The sequence below is a fragment of the Dermacentor variabilis genome, chromosome 1 (assembly GCF_050947875.1).
Source record: "Dermacentor variabilis isolate Ectoservices chromosome 1, ASM5094787v1, whole genome shotgun sequence".
NCBI classification, from domain to species: domain Eukaryota; kingdom Metazoa; phylum Arthropoda; class Arachnida; order Ixodida; family Ixodidae; genus Dermacentor; species Dermacentor variabilis.
Genome location: NC_134568.1, coordinates 206,866,345 through 206,888,918, shown reverse-complemented (window position 1 = coordinate 206,888,918; position 22,574 = coordinate 206,866,345). Strand labels below are relative to the sequence as shown.

Below are 22,574 nucleotides of genomic sequence, written 5' to 3'. Positions count from 1 at the left end.
TCTATGTTCGATGCCTGTCTCATCATATAAACTTGAATCAACTAACCAACAGCTCATGCCAATTTTGTCCACCCATCTGCCATTACAGAAGTGTGAGCACTACAAATCTGGGCACAGTCACAGGATAGACAGAGAAAATCTTAGGAAACTATGTCTGCCACACAGCCAGAAATAGGTTTGAACGATACCTGAAGATGCAATGACACTTCAGGTATCACACAATAAGCCATGGAACAACTATTTCAAAGCTAGTTCCTTTCAATGCACTCTCAAATATACAGCTTATTCACAAATTTGCACCATGTCGAGTATTAAAGAGATATAGGATACTCGCACACTTTTAATAAAAATGCAACCAACGCACTTCTTATACAAGTCATCCCAACAAAAGATCAGATTAAGCTAAAAATTTGGAGGACGCTTCAGCTTCACCTTTAAGAGTGGAACGTGATAGCATTTAAAGATCCCTGACTGCTTCTCACACTTCCCAGCAACTGCAGCTTACGTAACCGTAATGTTTACCGGGAAACGCTGGCGCCAAACGCTATGCACAAAGACAAGCTTTCTGGTAGAAACGCGGCCTCTTGCGTGAGCCGCGATGCGGCAGAGGCGAGCACCATCTGGAGGCGTTGCAAGGAACAGGGTGCACTGCTCCGTGGCCTCCAAAATTTGCGCGCGCAAATTGTGGACACCGTGGCCGGTCTATGAATGGTAGAAACACTGGAAAAGGGGTTTCTTTGAGTTTCTGCGTAACACAATTATGTTTTCTCGTATATTCAAGTTACAATTCGACGCTGTCATGTCTGTAGGTTGTGTGTAAGTTGTACTTTACAATTTTTCTGAAGTATATTACTTTGAGAAATTCAATTAGTTCAGTAACTTCTTTGTGCTACATGGAGGTACTTTTGGGTATCCTAATTCTAAGCAGGAGTGGCAATACTTTGGCCAGAGAAATCATAGAGGCATATCATATTAGAAAGAAAAAAGTGCCTATATAAGCGATACGTCGGTTGTGTTGCGCAGCGAAGAAAAGCAGTTTTTAGAAAGGATGCTGTAATCTATACGCTTCTTGATATGATGCATTGGTTGGCTTGATAGGCAGTGCACTTGCATGATCCTGGTCTGCTGTGAACTTAAGTAGGCGAAGTTTAAGAATAAAATTTAGTTGCGAGTTAGCACTTGTCCTGTGCTTCTGTGTCTATCTTCTGTCCCATCTTAGAATTGTCCTTACCAATATTCAGTTGTTATGCATTGTTGGGTATGCGTGGTTGGGTTTGCATGGCTCAGAATGATTTTTGCCAAAACTACGGTTGACATGGGATGCTGATGCCGGATGCCGGGGACGGGATGCCGATGCCAGATTTTCTGCGACACAGAGCCCTTAAAGGGACCCTGAAATGATTTTGATGATTTTGTACAAATGTACTGAGTCGTTAGGGTAGGTCCTTCTGATCGTTAACTGACACATCTAAGTGCTCCGCGTAAAGCCTATAATTTATTATAAGGTTTTAAAAGTGTACATCGCTACCTATCGCAGCATGTCAGTTGGCTGAATTTTTAGCTGCCCCTGACCATTTGCCGCAAGTTGCCCTAATGACGCCAGTAGGATGAGCTATCCGAATGGCTGCCCAGGGTGCGTCATCAAAAATTTTTCTAACTTTATGGTGAACAAATGTTGTTCGCAATAGTTGGAATGTTTAATTTGTTTCTATAAAAAGAAAATAACAGAAAGAGATTACAGAAAGAGAATTTCTCACTGCACTTAAGCATTTCTGGCACAAAGCAGGTGTCGTCTGCTTGTGTTACAACGAGCTCTGTGTTGACAAGAGCTCTGTGGTCAGTGTTGATCCCGATCTTCATTTTCGCTAACTCCATGGTTCGCCCTTGTTACATTGTGGGCCGCAAATGCGACATTGCGTCCCTCTGCAAGGTAACAGACGAGCAGAGTGGCTGCAGTGCATTGAACTGTCACTATCCGATTGGCACCAGGATTTGCACGTTTGTGGTCGTCACTTTACGCCGGAGGATTACTACCACAATAGTGTTTCGCATGTTCGGGTAAACGCAAGCACAAGCGGACTGGGCCTGGCCGTTTGACAGTGGTGTTTTACGGGATGAGCAGAGGAGCAAACGTGAATAGTCTCCATGGTGCAGCCACCTGGTGGCAAGAGCTTAACCAAACACAGTAGCTGTAACGAAGTGTATTCTACCTTGCTGCTGGTGTAAATTTTCCTCAGGAGCATAATCATGAACACGTTGTTTTTGTAAATCTTTAAAATGTTTTACACTTGGTTAGAGCAATATTAGCTGTTTCGCTGGTTAAGCTCTGCGCCACCAGGCAGCTGGACCATGCAGATCGATCAGGCTGCTCATGTACGTACGTCTACGCTAAAGCTCCTTCATCAGCTTGAGCTTATGCCTCTACCCGTGCATCGGAATGCCCATCTTGCCTGCCGTTACTGGATTACCAGACATGCTCGGCGTTTTGACAGAATGCTCACAATGCTTCGCTGCTCACTGCTTCGATAGCTCTCGCTTGGTATCAACTGCCAAGCGACTGGCAGAGAGGTTGGAGAGGCTTCACGTGCTTGCTCCTAGACAACCAGAAGTAGACAACATGATGTGCCATCATGACACAGAACCAGTGAAGGCAGAGCTTAGCCCTGATCACTCGGCGAACGAGTTGAGGAGAAAATGCATAACTATGGAGGAGAGTAACTTGTAATTGTCCATAGCTCTCTTAATATGAGACACTTCACACAAATTATGGTGTGAATGATTAACTGAAACTGTACCCTACGCATCTACAAAATCTGTTTGAACCGTTTCAGGGGCCTTTTAACGTTATAGCGTTAATATATATGTGGGGATGGTTGAATATGACACACCATGTATTAACATTGACACATCTACATTGTTTATCCTTTTTCCAGTGATCATTTTTCCCTTGCTAGCAACTTTTAAGTCATCACACTCAATGCATGACGCAACTGCATGTATGGGAGTTTTTCTGAATATTGTCACCAATCCTGTCATGAGAGAATCTTGTCTAATCAGACTGCATGCACAATGCAAACAGTGGTGTACATTACAGAATGTATGGAAGCACCAGCAATTACACGGGAATCCACAATGAGTCATGTACAAATAGTCGATGCACTTGACCCATGGATTACATTTTCAACAACCAACGACTGTGCTCACCGCTAGTGTTATGCTTTGAGTGTTGTTTGATTTACTGGGCACAAGGTCGCCCAATAAGGAGTTCAATTTTTTTTTCAAATGCTTTAGTAGCGCTATTTTTCACCGTCACGATTTCACCGTCACGATATTTTCACCGTCACGATTTCAACAAATATACTGACAAAATGCTACTATGATGCATGTGGACGTACTATGATGTCAAAATAAAATGTGAACTGGAAGAAGTGAAGCAGAAAACCTCATATGCTTAATTGTTCAAAATTTCTATGTATGACTGCAGTGGTGTGAACGAATCACACTAGTATTCACACACACACTGGTAAATGTGGAAAGGAAAATGTGCCCTTCTAGTCTGTTTTTTGATGCTCACATTTCATTCACGAATAATAGTACTTGGTGGTGACTACTGTCTAGTGGAGGCCAAACATTTCTGAAATATTGAGTAATCAACAAATAAAACAGACCTTCACAGATGCCACCTCACACGTGCACCAGAAAAGATGAGGTTGAGCATCTAGTGGCCCATGCTTCAAGCATGTTTGTCAGCTAATTTCTCCCCATCCACCAGTTGGCCTTGCTCTTTCATGCTCACGCTTGACACAAATGAATGTTTGGGAGAAATCTTTACGACACCTGTTGTGAGCTCTTCACGCATTTGTATTATTCAACAAATAAAAATTTATCAAATCAGTCAAAACAGCTGCCAATAATTTTCTGGCAATCTTATCTGGGCACACCGCTCAGGTCTTTTCATAATTGCCTCCTTGCAGCCATATCATAGGTCGGCCAAATAAACAGAACTCACTCAGACTCCTTCACAAATATATTTTTTGCTTAGGTCACCCGAACTCTGACTTGCCAAAATTCTACTCAGTTGGGCTCACTCAGACTTAGGCTCACCAATATTCTATTCAAACAGGCTCACTCAAACTCAGACTTGCCAAACTTTTACTTCGCCAAGCTCACTCAGATTTAGACTCACCAAGATCATACAAAGCAAGGCTCATTCATACTCAGACTTACACTCACTCAGGCTCTTTCAGGTTCATGCAATTACAGACACAATCATACTAATGGAATTATGGGATCAGACTCCACTAAACCTCATAGAATCGCCCACTTACTTATTTGACTCAAGTTCACAGGCTTACAACTCATGTGAATTACAAGCTCACTAAAAGGATCAATGATACAGAACAATATCAGAGCTCGCTTCAAAGTCACGTCCATACTCATGTCTACAAACCTACACTGCCGTGCACTCACTTGCACGCTCTTCTGCTCACACATACCTTGTTCATGCTCATGACGTCCATTCACACTCGCCAGTGTTTACTGATAAGCAAATTAGGGTGTAAAACTAGAAAAATTCTGGTTCCTAAAAAAAAAGTTCTGGTAGCTTATACAGGGTCTGTTCTGAAAGTAGTAGGACTGGTTTTTTCCTGGGCGAACGGGCAGACGAGAGGCAGTCTGCGCGCGCAGGATCGGTGAAGGGGGATATTGGGAACGCTGGGAAAAATTGGCAGTCGGCTCTCGGCCGTTGAAGAAAGCAGGTTGCTTGTACTGTGAACCCCTGTCGAAATGCCTCGTCACGGAGAATCATGGTGCATTTACTCGATCAGCAATACACAATCAAATTTTGTGTAGAGCTTAATAAAACGGGCAAAGAGACTCACGGCATGATTAAGGAGGCCTATGGTGATGCTGCCAAGGGTAGATCAGGTGTTTTTGAGTGGCACAAGCTGTTCCGAGAAGGTAGGGAAAGAGTGGAAGACGACGACTGCTCCGGACGCTTTTCGACCAGCAAGACCAACGAAAATGTGTCGCGAGTGAAAAATTTACTGAACAGTGATCGTAGAACGAGCATCAGAATGATTGCTGACTTGAGCATTCCTCAAACCCAAGTTTTTGAGATCGTGACAAAAAAGTTAGCCATGAGGCAAGTGTGCGCGAAGTTCGTGTTGCGAGTGTTGTCAGAGGAGCAAAAGGCCAACCGGAAAGCGATCTGCCAGGATCTTCTTCATCATGTGAATGAGGACGACGACTTTTCGGACAATGTAGTGACCGGTGACTAGATGTGGGTGTTTGATTACGACTTGGAGAGCAAGCGGCAGAGCTCAGAATGGCACACCCCTTCTTCCCCATGCCCCAAGAAGGCACGAATTAACAAATCCAATCAAAAGTCCATGCTCATTTGCTTTTTTGATCGACATGGACTCATCCACAAAGAGTTTGTACCACATGAACAAACAGTAAATGCAGTTTTTTATTTGGAAGTACTCAAAAGATTGCGAAAACACATTGTTCGTGTCCGCCCAGCCATTGCCAACCATTGGCGGCTGCACCATGTCAACGCGCCGAGCCACACAGCATTCCGCGTAGTGGAGTATCTTGCCCAGCACAAGGTAGCAATCCTGCCTCAGCTCCCCTACAGCCCCGACTTGGCCCCGTCAGACTTTCTTCTATTCCCGAGAATAAAATTGATGCTCAAGGGGAAGCATTACAAATCAGTAGAGGCTGTTCAACAGGCCGTGACGAGGGAGCTAAACAGCATTTCGGTGCAGGCGTTCCTGGAGGCGTACAAAAACTGTAAAACTCATTGACAGCAGTGTGGAGATGCAGAAGGGTGCTACTTTGAAAAATTGTAATCATTTGTGGTAGTCTCATGAATAATTTTTTTAAAAAATGAGTCCTACTACTTTTAGAACAAATCCTGTATATATATATATATATATATATATATATATGACGGCTCGCAAACCAGTTTGGCGTAGTCCACTTTATCTAGCCTCATGGCACCGTGTTGCTCAGCACTATCGACTTGTCAGCATGGCACAAGTTATGTCAGGAGGAGGCAGAAATGGACTACCTGGCATGTGGGAAAAGGCAATTGATGTTTTTACATGAATGTCAATTAATGAACTTTAATGTCGTACAGCCACAGCAGGCTTACACATACAGGCAGCCATCTCAGCATGCAGTGGCGTCCCTAGATCTAAAGTGCACAGCACGTGGTGCAGCGCCTGAGCAAGTCTGTCTTTGCGTCCCCTCTTTCCTGTGTTTGCTTTTATCGTCATCCGTACTGAGCATGCGCAGACTGCAGAAAATAGCATTCTTTGACGTATAACCATGCTGGTTTAGATATTTGTAAAAGGAAAATCTGAACGGTCACAACAGAGTATTACGGTATTTTTCTTCACAAATTCTACATGGTAATGTAGTGACAAAATGTTTCAAACATTAAAAAAATTGTGAATGTATATAAAAATTAAATTTAAAAAAAAGAAACATGATCGGTCTGATATAAAGCACATGTACAGGTATGACAAGCAATAAATCTCTGAAAAAAAAAGACATAGTATTTAACATACAATGAGTCACTGTTTTCTGCGCATCACAATCTCCAAAAATCAGTTCTAAAAAAATGAGCATATAATGAGAATGCAGTGTGATCATCAAATGTGTGGTTGAAAGTACATAGTGAGAAAATAAAATTTAACAGAAAACATCAAAAAGTAATGAAAGTAACACCATTAGAATACTAGCTGTTCACTCGATTAACAAAGTGTTTCCTTAAGCTATGACGCATGCTCGAAAAGACTGCATCGTAAGAGAAATAGTATGAGTAATGAATTCAGTAATAAAAAAGCATAAAGTAACATCATTACTAACCTAACTGCTATACATGAACACTGCTGAAATTCCCGCTCACCTCACTGTTCTGGAAGACAGTGCTGGACACTGAACATTTCGAAGGTCTACGGTTGCTTCATAGATGCAACAGGAAAGATACAATCGTAATACAAATTGCGTGCAAGCACAGATGTGCACTGAGCATGGCCAGTGCACAGCCTTGATATCGACATTTGCTCAAACTCGCGTTTAACACCAGTGCTGCCATCCACATAAAGCACTGGTGCAGACGCTTAGTTTAATCCTTTGAGAGTCAAAGACGCAAATATACGGTGCCACGAACAAGTCCCAAATGGTTGATGCCACATTTTTACGGAACTGTCTGTGCATTTGAAAAATGCGCCAATTTTCCATCTCTTTGTTGCCTAGCAAGTGCTTGTACCCTGTGTGGATACAAGGAATTTTTGTTTCACTCAGTAGTCTCTTGGTTTTCATTCCACGGCTTCTTTACGCTGGCGGTTCAGCAACTGCTTGTGCATCTGCATGTGTGTGGGCATGTGGCGGTTAGTTTTGGTTTGGTCTCGTGACTGTTTCCGTTCTTTGCGCTCGTAAAAACTGATGCCGATCTGGTTTCTAATCTCTCAAAGAGTCATTGCAAGATGCTCGCTCATTTATTGCTCACGCAATGTGTTTACATCTGTTCATAGTCCGGCGCTGGTATATACAAAAGATGCCACCGAAGAGAGAACACAGTTTTAGGAGTAAAAAGAGACACACCGAGCAGGGATGGTGGTAAAAGGAGACGCCATACATCTAGACTTAGAATCACCAGTGCTGCGAAAACTATGGACTGACGCCACAGGTGCACACATAAAACTTGTACATGTGTGTGTGATGGAATGGGGAATTGAAGTGTAGGTACAAGCGCTTTGCTGCCGACAACGTAGGGGCCATGTGGCGCGGTTCCATACTGTTTTTTTTTTTCTTTTGATAGTCGTTCGAAGTATGGTGCGCACCACTTGAACAAACATTTAATGTCACCGCAGTCGCCACAATTTTAGCAATGGCCTTTTATTTTTTTATATTCACTATAGGTCAGCAATATAATCAGGACTCACTCAGACTCACTTACAAAAATTATCTTTTGCTTAAGGCTAACTCAGACTCACATTCACCAAAATTCTACTCGGCTGGGCTCACTCGGACTCAAAGTTACCAAAATTCTACTCAGCTGGGCTCACTCAGACTCATGGATCAGTCTGAGTCTGAGTAAGTCTGCCAACCTATGACCCATATCTATGGCAAGTGATTCAATCATGCAGACTTTTCTGGCTTATATCACAGTGGGCATTACCTTGATTAGCAATGTAATTTGTACTTATAAAGAAACCAATTTTAAAGAAAGAAAACAGACTGTTCTAGCTCAGCTTCACTTACAGTCTGCTTTGCACACATTTCATGCGCTCAGGCACTGCAGAGAACTGTGTTGATTTTGCATTATGATAAACATTTATTTCACTGACATGGTGATGCAGTTAGCTTAGCTGCAAAATGACAAATAAGCTCAGCAGATGCACTGCTGCATTCCATGCAGTCAGCTTGGCACTGGAGTGTTCACTCCAGAGCTTTCCACTGGTGGCCTGAGCATTGTGTGCACATGCACTACAGCTCCCGCTGAGCAGCTGTGTGCAGCTTTTTAGGGCGAATGGGTCCGAGAGGAGTGGACTGTAAATGCTAAGTTAAAACTGTATTACTAACAGGTATGATAGAATAGGTGATGAGACAAGAGCAAAACTAGCATTTACCTTTCTCTTGATTAACTCCAGAAGACATTCTTGACCACGGATGAAGAAGTTGTGAAAAAACTCTATCTCCTCTCGGTCTGACCTCAGGCCCTGGTCTATGTTCGCCACTTTGCGAAAGCCATCTGGGGGGGGGGGGGGGGGGGGGGGGAGCACAGAAGTAATTGAATGTTCACTTAATATGCTTACTGATGGATGCAACAAATGCATATTTTGAAATGGCATTCTGAAATCAGCCTCACATAACTGCCATTTCTCAAAGATGCCACAAAGTCAAACATATAAGAACATAGATGGCAGTCATTCCCTCAGAATGCTCTATACAAGGCTTCACCAAATGCTCTGGTACCAGAAGTGTCACAACTATGTTTTTCAAAAATTCTTAATGACCCACATTAAGCAAAGACTTCATTTTGAAAATTTTCTATTCTCATTTCCTGTCAAATAAGATAACCAAGAAATGATGGCATAAAAAATGACCGATTATGGGGTTCAGTGTGCTCCCGAATGTGATTTTGGTGCTATTTGGGAGGCAACATTGTTCGCTGTTTTCTGACACTTTGGGAAGGCTTGAAAATTAGCACTCCAACAAGGGTAGCAACATTTAGCACAATACATAGCATCCAGTGAATGTCACACTTAGCAGCATGGAAAGCAGAAACTGCCCCATCCCATAATTTGGGCAGCAAAGAGCAAATAGGCCAGGATGCATGTACTGCCGCTTTTGCATTAGGCGCCACAGCTGAGTGAAATTACAGAAGCAGCCAGAAAGACACCAAAACAGATGCTCTCATTGGATTGACAAATAAATGCCCAACAACAGCTGTATCACACTGGAATGTCAAAATAGTGTGATGAAATTTTGTGTCCCAAATTCAACATTATCCGAAAATATTAACAACGTAAACTAACTCATCAATCATGCTGCCTGGGGTAAGAAAAATGCAAGTGGGCCAGGATGCATCAAGTGCAAATCCTGGTGTACAGGATGAACAGTTCAAAGTGGGGTGAAGAGACATAGTATTATTTCGAAATCAATAAAACATCTTGGAAAAAAAAGGCCATGCTGCAATGATAGTTTAATACTGTCATATTTCTGTTGCTTCACTCAGCAATATAAATTCTTTGCCAGCCTTCATTTTGCATGCTTTCTTCATACCGGACGAACTCCCATACACAACAATTAGATTACCACCCAGCACCTCTTTCTTCCCACAGATAACATTAATAGCACCCCACTCATTGGTTGAAACATTAACAGCATTTTGCATTCTAACCAAACAAAATTTTCTTCTCTACCTTTTCAATTTCGCTGCAGTATACAACAGTTGCAAAAAGCTGCATAAACTTTCAAATTACAGAATGAAGTGCATATGAATCATGAAATATTTCTTCGCCCACTGTGAGTGGACTTGGAGGAACAGTATAAAATTCAATGAGAGCTGTTTAAAATCCAAAATAACTTTAAGTACAACGAAGGACATTCAGAATCCACTAGAAATGACATGACAAATGATCGAATGAAGAACAAAACTGCTGTTTGTGAGCAGTCAGTTTAGAGCCCAGACCACAGTTTATAAGTGTAGCTGGGAGCTGGATGCGCTAACCATAAGCTGTCACAAAGGTATAATGTGTGTTAATGGGACCTAGCAATATCTTGCCATAATTAAAAATGACTTAGGAGAAAAACACACATCTTGGCAGTTTGTGCAGGCTATGGAACATGCGTGACATAGCTTCAGAGATATGTGCCATGTATGCATGCAAGTGATCATGATCCCAATAATGCATACTTCACAAATAATTGCCATTTCTTATTAAGGCGAAAGCCTTAGACGGGTCATGGGATGAAAAATCCAATGTCTGGCGTTACACTGTCTGGCATTATTGCACCAAAGTTCGATGGGACCAAAACTGATGATGCCACCCTTGACCATTGATGGGAGTCGAACTCATTAACTTTGGTGTTACGGTAAAGTTCATTGAAGCATTTGAACTTACGACCTTTGGTGGGACCAAAATTCAATGGCACCTAAATTGATGGAGCCACCACTGATGTTCGAACACAGGACCAGTGGTGGGACGCGAACCCATGACCTTTGATGTTAAGGCAGCATTAATTAAGGCACAGTTAGTTAACATAGAGTTAATTAAGGCAGCTGAACCAATTACCTTTCTCGAACCCTTTACCTTTGGTGTTAACTAAGGTGAAATTAATTAAGGCACATTTCATAAGATAGTTATTTAGGCACTTGAAACCACAACCTTTGGTGGGAGTCAAACTCACAACCTCTGGTTTTAATTAAGGCAAAGTTCATTAAGGCACTCGAACCAGCAACCTTTGGTGGGAGTTGAACCCTCAACCTTTGGTAGGACAATTCAATGGCCCCAAAACTGATGGAATTACCACTAATGGTCAAACCCACGGCCATTGGTGGCAATTGAACCTATGACCTCTGGTTTTAATTAAGGCAGAGTTAATTAAGGCACTTTAATCCACAGCCTTTGAAGTCGACCCCTTGACCTTTGGTGTTAAGGCAGAGTTAATGCACTCGAACTCATGGCCTTTGGTGGGAGTCGAACCCTCAACCTTTGGTCAGACCAAAATCCAATGGCACCAAAATTGCTGGAGCCATCACTGATTGTCAAAACCAGGACCACTGGTGGGAGGCAAACCCACGACCTTTGGTGTTAAGGCGAAGTTAAGGCACAGTTAATTAAGGCACTCGAACCAACGACCTTTCGTGGGAGTCGAACCCATAACCTAGAGTGTTAAGGTGACATTAACTAAGATAGAATTAATTTAGGCACTCAAACCCACAACCTTTGGTGAGGCCAAAATTCAATGGCACCAACACTGGTGGTGCCACTACTGATAATCGAACCTACGATCATTGGTGGCAGTTTCAACCCACAACCTTTGGTTTTAATTAAGGCACCCAAACCGATGACCTTTAGTGGGAATTGAATCCTTCACCTTTGGTGTTAAGGCAAAGTTAGTTATGGTGCTCAAACCCACGACCTTTGGTGGGGCAAAAATTCACCACCACCACCATAATCATCATCATCATCATCATCATCATCATCATCCTGGCTGCGCCCACTGCAGGGTAAAGACCTTTCCCATATTTCTCCAATTACCCCAGTCATGTGCTAATTGTGGCCATGTTTTCCCTGTAAACTTCTTAATCTCATTCCCCCATTTGTTCTGCTGCCCTCTGCTACGCTTCCCTTCTTTTGGAATCCAGTCCGTAACCCTTAAAGGGCCCCTGAAACAGTTCGGACAAATTTTGTAGACGCGTGGGGTACAGCTTAAGTAGAACATTCACACCATAATTTAAGTGAAGCGTTACATATTAATGGAGCTACAAGCGATTACAAGTTACCCTCCTCCGTAGCCATGCTTTTCCTCCTCAACTCGTTCGCTGAGCGATCAGGGCTAAGCTCCGCCTTCACAGGTTCTGTGTCAAGATGCGACGTCACATTGCCCACTTCCGGTTGTTTTGGAGCCCGCCCCCGCCCACGTGAAACGTCTCCGCTAGGGGCTTGGCTGTCAACCCCAAGCGAGAGCTATCGAAGCAGCGTGCGTTGCGAGCATTCTGTCGTTGCGCTGAACGTGTCTGGTATTCCGGTAATCACACACTAGCAGAACGTTTCGACGGAACGGTGGAGGCATAAACTCAAGCTGATGAAGGTACTTTAGCGTAGACGTACGTGAGCTGCCTGATCGGTCTCCACGGTCCAGCCACCCGTTGGCACAGAGCTTAACCAGCCAAAGAAAGAGCTAATATTGCTCTAACCAAGCGTAAAACATTTTAAACATTTACAAAAACAATGTGCTAACGATTACACTCCTGCAAAAAATTTACACCAGCAGCAAAGAATACATTTTGTTACTGCTACTGTGTGTGGTTGAGCTCTATGCCACCAGGTGGCTGCACCGTGCAGACCATTCACATTTGCGCTTCTGTTCATCCCCTAAAACAACATGCAAGGGGACACGGCCAGGCCCTGTCCCCTTGCGCTTGCGTTTACCCTAATACCGGACTCGCGAAACGCTATTGTGTTAGTAATCTTCAGGTGTAAAGTGACGGCCGCAATCGAGCAAATCCTGGCGCCCATCAGATATCAGCAAGTGCGCTCGTCTACTGGCTTGCAGAGGGACACAATTTCACAGCTTGACATATTGCCAGTCGCTACGTTTGCAGTCCACAATGCAACAAAGTCAAATCATAGCGCTCGTGAAAAGACAGACCGACACCGACGGCAGAGCTCTCGTCAAAGACGGAGCACGTTGTAACACAAGCAGACGACACTTGCTGTGTGCCGGAAGTGCTTAAGTGTACAAAAAAATTGTTCTTGTGCATTCTCTTTATGTTACTTTCTCTTTATAAAAACAAATGAACTAACATTCCAACTATTACAAACATCATTTGTTTACCATAAAGTTGGAAAAATTATTGATCATGCGCCCTGGTCAGCCAATCGGATAGCTCTCCCCACTGACGTCATACGGGTGATTTCCGTCATATGGGTAGGGGCGGCTTAAAATTCTGCCGAGCAGTGTGCTGCGATCGGCAGCAATGTGCATTTTTAAAACCTTATAATAGATTACACGCTTTACGCGGAGCACTTAGATGTGTCAATTAATGATCAGAAGGCCCTACTCTAACGACTCAGTACGTTTGTAGAAAATCGGCAAAATCGTTTCAGGGTTCCTTTAATGACCATCGGTTATCTTCCCTCCTGATAACATGCCCTGCCCATGCCCCCCCATTTCTTTTTCTTGATTTCAACTAAGATGTCATTAACTCGTGTTTGTTCCCTGCTCTCTTCTTATCCCCCCCTTAACGTTACACCCCTCATTCTTCTATCCATAGCTCGTTGCGTCGTTCTCAATTTAGGTAGAACCCTTTTCGTAAGCCTCCAGGTTTCTACCCCGTAGGTGAGTACTGGTAAGACACAGCTGTTATACTCTTTTTCTCTTGAGGGATAATAGCAACCTGCTATTCATGATCTGAGAATGCTTGCCAAATGCACCCCAGCCCATTTTTATTCTTCCGATTATTTCAGACTCATGAACCGGATCCGCGGTCACTACCTGCCCTAAGTAGATGAATTCCTTTACCACTTCCAGTGCCTCACTACCTAACGTAAACTGTTCTCCTCTTGCGAGACTGTTAAACATTACTTTAGTTTTCTGCAAATTAATTTTTAGACCCACCCTTATACTTTGCCTGTCCAGGTCAGTTAGCATGCATTGCAATTAGTCCCCTGAGTTAGTAAGCAAGGCAATATCATCAGCGAATCACAAGTTATGAAGGTATTCCCCTTAACTCTTATCCACAATTCTTCCAAATACAGGTCTCTGAATACCTCCTGTAAACATGCTGTGAATAGCATTGGAGAGAGAGATCGTAACTCCCTGCTTGACACCCTTCTTTATTAGGATTTTGTTGCCTTCTTTATGGAGGACTACGGTGGCTGTGGAGCCGCTACAGACATCTTTCAGTATTTGCCTGCATGACTGCTGAGGTTTCAACTGAATCAAGTGCTTCCTCGTAATCAATGGAAGCTATATATAAGGGTTGGTTGTATTCCGTACATTTCTCTATCACCTGATTGATAGTGTGAATATGTTCTATTGTTGAGTAGCCTTTATGAAATCCTGCCTGGTCCTTTGGTTGACAGAAGTCTAAGGTGTTCCTGTTTCTATTTGCGATTACCTTAGTAAATACTTTGTAGGCAACGGACAGTAAGCTGATCGGTCTATAATTTTTCAAGTCTTTGGCGTCCCCTTTCTTATGGATTAAGATTATGTTGGCATTCTTCCAAGATTCCAGTATGCTTGAGGTCATGAGGCATTGTGTATACAGGGTGGCCAGTTTTTCTAGGACAATCTGCCCACCATCCTTCAACAAATCTGCTGTTACCTGATCCTGCCCAGCTGCCTTCCCCCTTTGCATAGCTCCCAAGGCTTTCTTTACTTCTCCCAGCATTACTCGTGGGATGTCAAATTCCTCTAAATTGTTCCCTCTTCCGTTATCGTCGTGGTACTGGTACTGTATAGAATCTATAGAACACCTCAGCGACTTCAACTATCTTATCCATCCGCTGCTAACACAAGTCCTAATGCCTACACAGTTAATAATACTATCATAGAAACTGCAGCGTCGGTAAAATACCTCGGCGTAAATTTTACCTCAAATTTATCCTGGAGCACTCATATAGAACTGATTACTACCAAAGCCTTAAAAAAACTTGGTCTTCTTAAACCCCGACTACACCAAGCTAACCAGGATACAAAACTTCACGCATTCAACATGCTAATCAGGCCTGTGATAGAATACGCGTCAGTGATCTGGAACCCTCATTATACCTATCTTATTAACATGTTAGAATCTATACAAAACAAGGCTGCACGATTCATCCTTTCCTGTTACTCTCGGTATCAAAGTGTAACATGACTGAAAATATCGCTCCATCTCCCGCCTCAGGTCATGCGCAGAAAATTCAGCCGTTTATCCTTTTTCCACACTCTCTACCACAATAACACACCATCTGCAAGTTCACATCTTCTCCCGGCGCCGCACACATCGGCTCATGTAGATCATATGAAGAAGACTAAACCCATTTTCGCTCGAACAGAACGATTCAAATACTCACCTTTGGTCCTGGCTATCGAAGAGTGGAATTCGCTTCCTTCTAGCATTGCGGCTATCGCTGAAACATCATCATTTCAAACAGCTCTTTGGTCATACTTAGAAAATTCCAACGTAAAATGATGTGCGTCGTTGTTTTTTCCTTTCTTTTTTTTTGTGCGTGCCGGCCGTATCGTTCCGTGAAATGTTAGATGCCATGTTTTGCAACGTCTGAAGGTGCTTTTTTTTTTTCTAGTGGAATTTGCTACATGTGCAATTTTCCAGTTCCTGTTCCTAGCCATTTTTTTTTCTTAATAACTTGTACCTGGCTTCTTAACTCGTTTATTTCTGTCTTCAGCCATTTATAACCAGTGTTGTATATTTATAAGCTTTCTTTGATGAATCCCCCCCTATGTAATGCCCGCATTGGGCCTTTAGGGTATTGAAATAAATAAATAAATAAATATTAGTAATGATACTGCCGGCTTTGTCTCTTGAAGCATACATCTGATTCTTGCCTATTCATAGCTTCTTCTTCACTGCTTTTAGGGTTCCTCCGTTTCCGAGAGAATGCTCAATTCTATCCATATTATACTTCCTTATGTCAGCTATTTTATGCTTGTTGATTAACTTGGAAAGTTCTGCCAGTTCTATTCTAGCTGTAGGGTTAGAGGCTTTCATACATTGGCGTTTCTTAATTATACCTTTCGTCTCCTGCAATAGCTTACCGGTATCCTGTCTAACGAAGTTACCACCGACTTCTATTGCACACTCCTTAATGATGCCCATAAGATTGTCGTTCATTGCTTCAACACTAAGGTCCTCTCTCTGAGTTAATGCCGAATACCTGTTCTGTAGCTTGATCCGGAATTCCTCTAGTTTTCCTCTTCCCACTAACTCATTGATTGGCTTCTTGTGTACCAGTTTCTTCCGTTCCCTCCTCAAGTCTAGGCTAATTCTAGATCTTGCCATCCTATGGTCACAGCAGCGCACCTTGCCGAGCATGTCCACATCTTGTATGATGCCAGGGTTAGCGCAGAGCATGAAGTCTATTTCATTTCTAGTCTCGCCATTCAGGCTCCTCCACATCCACTTTCGGTTATCCCGCTTGCGGAAGAAGGTATTCGTTATTCACAAATTATTGTGTTGCAAACTCTACTAATAACTCTCCCCTGCTATTCCTATAACCTATGCCATATTCCCCCACTGACTTGTCTCCAGCCTGCTTCTTGCCTACCCTGGCATTGAAGTCGCCCATCAGTATAGTGTATTTTTTTTTACTTTACCCATCGCTGATTCCAAGTCTTCATAGAACTTCATACACCCAAATTCAATGGCACCAAAATTGATGGTGCCATCAATGATGGTCAAACTAACGACCATTGATGGGAGTCAAACTCCCGACCTTTGGTGTTAATTGAGTCAAATTAGGGCACTCGAACCCGAGACCTTTGGTGGGAGAAAGCAAATAATAGGATGTAACAACGCATTCGAATGAAAATGTCAAGTAATTTAATTAATGTCTCATGACCACGCAGACGCTCACGAGGCCTTCATTCTCTTTAGTGCATGCTAAAGCGACTGTCAATTTTATCCCTTATTGCACCTAGAGTGAAGTAGTTTACAGTAATCATCTCCATTATAATCTCCATAGCTTTTCTCTTTACAGATATCTGATGAAAGACTTGGCACAGAATCTGACATACTGGTCTGACTTGTACACAAACTACAGAAAAAAAGTAACCGATTACATTTACTTCACGGAAAAATGTAATTGATTGCAGCGATAAATTACTGCTCCACATAAGTAACTGAAATTAAAATGTAATTTATTACGTTCAAGTTAATTTCCTTCCAATTTTTATTAATGCTTCAAAAATACAGTAAATAGAACAAACTGGTTTGGTATACTTCAAGAGTCCACCTATAGTGAACCATCAATTTCGGACGCCACTGATTGGCTGGAGGCCAACAAGTGAAGATGATGACAAGCACACGTAGCTTCCAGTTCCTCTCTGAAACGCAACATTGACATCACTGGTCATGAACTTGCTGTTCATGTTTCTTATAATAACTGAACAGGCTTCGGTGCGTACGTGTGATTCAAACTGCCATACCGCATCACTGGAGCTTTCTGTGATTCCTTTGTTGTGTGAAGAACGCAGCACTACTATGGATGTGAGCCTGCTTTTCTTGCTTTTCGAAAGCAAAGGAGAGAGGTGTTTTCGGAAACAATGGGACCCGTTCACCATACCAGAGGAGTCTTTTTAGAGGCAATTTCGCCTTTCAAAAACGATGGTGATGTGGCTCTGCAAACTGTTAATCTTACACGCGAGCGGGAAAGGCTCGCTATTCAAGATCAGGTGATCTGGGCCCTTCGGTTTTATGCTACCGGTGGCTTTCAAACGACTGTTGGTAGCAAAGCCACCATATCGTTCACACCGTATTGGAAGCGATCGTCCATGTCGGCACCGAACAGCGCTGGGTGTCATTTCAGCGTACCCAAGCACTTTTCAAGCAAGGCTTCTTGCGGAGTGGCAACATCTCCGATTCTGGGCATATAATACAAAAGCATTATATGCCCCATTGCTCGAAAATCTGGCGCGGTAGTCAGCGGCATGATTGATGGTACCCAAAAATGGCCTAAAGCAAAGAGTAAATAAATGTAAGAAAAATACTCAAACGGACGTCAAATTTCTCAGGGAGGTTCCTATAAACCAAGTAAATTAATACCTTTGAAAAGAATATTAGGTAAATTTAGGTCTGCGAGTAATCAAACCCGTGCCTCCAGGGTGCGAGACAAGCACGCTTCCCCGACGTCACAGTGGCTCCACACTTCTCGTTCACTAAATGTGGGCCTAGTGCGTGCGTTATTGTGCACGACATGTCGCAGCCATCTGGCTGACTAAACATGTGGCCTAGTGCGTGTGTAATTGGGAAAGTGACGAAGCAGCCAATGGTTGGGAGGTAGTGTCACCTCATGAGTGTATAAAATAAAAAGCATTAATGTCCAATTGAATGCCAATGAGTGGTCTTTCGAGTTATCAGCTCCTTGTGGGCAAGCGAGCGTGTTGTGACATTTGGCACATTTTCATTCAGCCTTACCGAGGCAACGTTAAAACGTAGGCAAGAGCTTGTGTGGACAAGGGATGTGTAGAAGAAGAAGAAGAAACTTTAGTAAAGAATAGTCCGGCAGTTCTTGATGTGGTGGCCTCAGGTGACGGCTCGAAGTTCTTGGACTCGAGCGGCATCTTCAGCTTGCCGGACGGCCCAGAGATGGTCTGCCAGCTCTGAACTTCTGATAGCCGCCTCCCAGCGGCGGCGACGCCTACGGAGAAGGTCCCCGGCGGCTCTCACATCCGGGGCGGCATCGGGAAGAACGGAGCTCGAGCCTTCTCCTACTCTGGCAACAGCCGCGATTATGGACGCGTCGCCAACGGAGCTGCTTTGATTACCGTCGTTGCCGGCACACTCCCAGAGCATGTGTCGCAGCGTTGCTCTGTGTCCGCATGTTTTACACGCGTCTGTTGGATACAAACGCGGATAGCAGTGGTGTAAGATAGCGGGGCTAGGGTAGGTGTGTGTGTCTGGAGCAAGCGTAAAGTTACGGCCTCATTCCTGTTCAATTTATTGTGCAGTGGCGGGAAAAAAAAACTTTCACGCAAGTGACTATAATGCTTTCGCATTTGTACACATAAGCTATCTTAAGCGTCTATGCCAAATTTTTACGCCCTGAACACCATGGTGATAAGCATATTATACATATTGTATCCATAGTGTGTGTGTGTGTGCGCGTGCGTGCGTGCGTGCGTGTGTGTGTGTGTGTGTGTGTGTGTGTGTGTGTGTGTGTGTGTGTGTGTGTGTGTGTGTGTGTGTGTGTGTGTGTGTGTGTGTGTGTGTGTGTGTGTGTGTGTGTGTGTGTGTGTGTGTGTGTGTGTGTGGGCGCGCGCGCGCGTGCCAGTTACCACCACACATTTCATTTACTGATGTACTACAACTACAGGTGTGCAACTTTACCATGTGGGCGCTGGCCATTTGCCCTCGTTTTGCGGGCTCGTGCCACGATGTGTACAAGTGGCGTGGCTCAGCCCTTTGGGGCAGTTTTGCTGATATCACATAGTCAACAGAGGAGAGTTTCTCATTGATGATTACAAAAATGCCTATTAGAGTACTTATGAACCACAGTCAATGACCAACAAATAATTGGGTGCAATTCATGCGCTACATTTATTCTGCAGGCGACAGTGCATACCCACTAGAGCCCTGGTTCACCACGCCAGTTTCAGGACATCTGGCGCCATCGTCTCTGGAGGGCTATTTCAACCAGGCTTACGCGTTGATGAGGTCTGTAGTGGAGCGCTGCATTGGCCTTATGAAGAGCCATTTCCGCTGCTTGCAGCGTTATCATGTGCTCCAGTAGTGCCCCGCTGTGGTAGAAAAGACTGTCGCGGCTTGTGCAGTGCTTCATAACTTATATCTCGACACCAGGGAGCCGCTTCTTGACGACGATCGCAACGCTGCCTGAGAGGAAGACGACGACCTGGAAGACATCTTGGCAGCTGATAATGGTGGACCGATCAATGGCGGAAGAACACTGTATGCAAGTAAAAAGGCCACACGCGACAGGCAAATTGCCCTTTATGGTATCAGTTGTAATGAACATTTGCTGCATTCAGTGAGCTCACCATCGTGCACAGCGCCACGCAATAGGCAACTAAAGCAGGTAACTTCTGCACAACGAGCTTACTTCCAGCATGGCGCGACACCTGCTTCATCATGTTCCATGTGGTGCAACTACATTTATTTCCAGTTTGCTTGTTTGCTGTGCTTTGGCTGCAGCTAGCAGTTTACGGCCTTTGAGGCAACACTTGTGTGGTGTGGCTACGTATACTAGCAATTTTCTCACTTTCTGTTGGCAGTAACTGAATGCAATACACTGTGCCTCTTGCACAAACAGTGAGAAATGAAGAGCAGTAAGAATAGTTTCACATCATTACAATGCTTCAGCATCATAGCGTGATGGATTATACCACACCATTGTGATGATGTTTCATCCCCCTAATGCCATAGTGATTTTTTTGTTTCTCATTTCTTCTTCCTTGTGCTATTTTCACTATCATTCTCACTGCCTTGCCATGACATATCACGCGGTTATCTTCGAGCTGTTGTCGTAGAGCCTGAAATCCGTAGTCACTATTTCATCCGTCATGCTGTTTCACTCATTGTGCCAGCATCTTGGAGTCAGAATTGCACAAGTGTGGTTGTTCTGTGCCGACAGGTGGCAGTGCGTACCCATAGGTCTCAAGAGGCCTTCGCAGAGAGAAGAGAGGACATGTCAGCGATTTCTCAGTCTAGGTGCTAATCTTCCAAATGCTAGTCAACGCTGGCTTGTGCATAGCACAGCACCCATGATCATGAAGGTGTGAGCTCCTATTTTATCCATATGACACGTATGCCACTACAGTTCCATTGTTATCATCCATCATCATTACCACCGCCACCGCCACCACCACCATCATCAGCCTGTTTTATGTCCACTGCAGGACGAAGGCCCCTCCCTGCGATCTCCAATTACCCCTGTCTTGCGCCAACCAATTCCAACTAGCCACCGCGAATTTACTAATTTCATCGCTCCACCTGGTCTTCTGTCGTCCTCAATCGCGTTTCCCTTCTCTTGGTACCCATTCTGTAACCCTAATGGTCCAACAGTTATTTAACCGGCGCATTACATGACCTGCCCAGCTCCATTTTTTTTCCTGATGTCACTTAGAATATCGTCTATACCTGTTTGCTCTCTGATCCAAACCGCTCTCTTTCCGTCTCTTAATGTTATGCCTAGCAATCTTCATTCCATCTCTCTTTGCCCGGTCCTTAACTTGTTTTCGAGCTACTTTGTCAGTCCCCAAGTCTCTGCTCTATATGTCAGCACCGGTAGAATGCATTGATTGTACACCTTTCTTTTTAATGATAATGGTAAGCTTCCAGTCAGGATCTGACAATGTCTGCCAAATCCACTCCAACCCATTCTTATTCTGTAAATATCCTTCTCATGATCAGGGTCCCCTGTGAGTAATCGACCTAGATAAACGTACTCCTTCACAGACTCTAGAGGCAGACTGGTGATTTTGAACTCTTGTTCCCTTGCCCGCCTATTGATCATTATATTTGTTTTCTGCATATTAATCTTCAACCCCACTCTTATACTCTCTCTGTTAAGGTCCTCAATCTTTTGTTTTAACTCGTCTCCAGTGTTGCTGAACAGGACAATGTCATCTGCAAATCGAAGGTTGTTGAGATATTCGCCGTTCATCCTAAGCCGTCCCAGTTTAATAGCTTGAATACTTCTAAGCATGCAGTGAATAGCATTGGAGAGATTGTGTCTCCCTGTCTGACCCCTTTCTTTATAGGTATCTTCCTGCTCTTCTTGTGTAGAATTAAGGTAGCTGTAGAACCTCTGTAGATATTTTCCAAGGTATTTACGTAAGCATTCTGTACGTCTTGATTACGTAATGCTGCTATGACTGTTGGTATCTCTACTGAATCAAATGCATTTTCGTAATCTATGAAAGCCATATAGAGAGGCTTATTATACTCTGCGGATTTCTCGATAACCTGATTGATGTGATCGATTGTAGAGTATCTCTTCCTGAAGCCCGCCTGTTCCCTTGGTTGACTAAAGTCCAGTGTTGCCCTTATTATACTGGAGGTTATTTTGGTAAATATTTTATGTAATACTGGGGGTAAGCCAATGGGCCTATAATTTTTCAATTCTGTAACGTCTCCCTTTTTGTGGATTAGTATAATCTTTGGATTCTTCCAATTTTCTGGGACCCTTGCAGTAGATTGACACTTCGTATAAAGAGCCTCCAGTTTTTCAAGCATTACGTCTCCTCCATCTTTGATTAAATCAACTGTTATTCCACCTTCTCCTGCCGCTCTTCCTCGTTTCATGTCTTGCAAGGCCCTTCTGACCTCATCGCTAGTTATAGAAGTGTGACCTGTTCATTACTGTTTTTAATTGAGGTATCCTGACTCCTCTGGGTACTGTACAGGTCAGTATAGAATTCTTCCACTGCTTTTACTATATCTTTGACATTGCTGATGATATTACCCTGCTTATCTTTCAGTGCATACATTTTGTTTTGTCCGATGCCACATGTCCTATTGATTTCAGTCTGCATCTATTTTTTATGGCTTCTTCAGTCTTTCTCACGTTACAGTTTCAAACATCCCTTATTTTTGCCTTGTTGATCAGTTTTGACAGTTCCGCGAATTTTATCCTATCTCTTGAGTT

The 22,574-nt window shown here is 43.5% G+C and overlaps 1 protein-coding gene across 7 annotated transcripts in view; it reads right to left on the bottom strand.

Moving 5' to 3' along the window:
- LOC142591373 (heat shock factor protein 1-like) overlaps window positions 1–22,574 on the bottom strand; it is a 170,120-nt gene that overhangs the window by 89,543 nt on the left and 58,003 nt on the right. For all 7 annotated transcript variants that reach the window (XM_075703710.1, XM_075703737.1, XM_075703702.1 and 4 more), the window contains one exon: window positions 8,643–8,764. In XM_075703710.1, coding sequence (XP_075559825.1) covers window positions 8,643–8,764 — 122 coding nt within the window. The remainder of the gene's footprint in view (window positions 1–8,642; window positions 8,765–22,574) is intronic.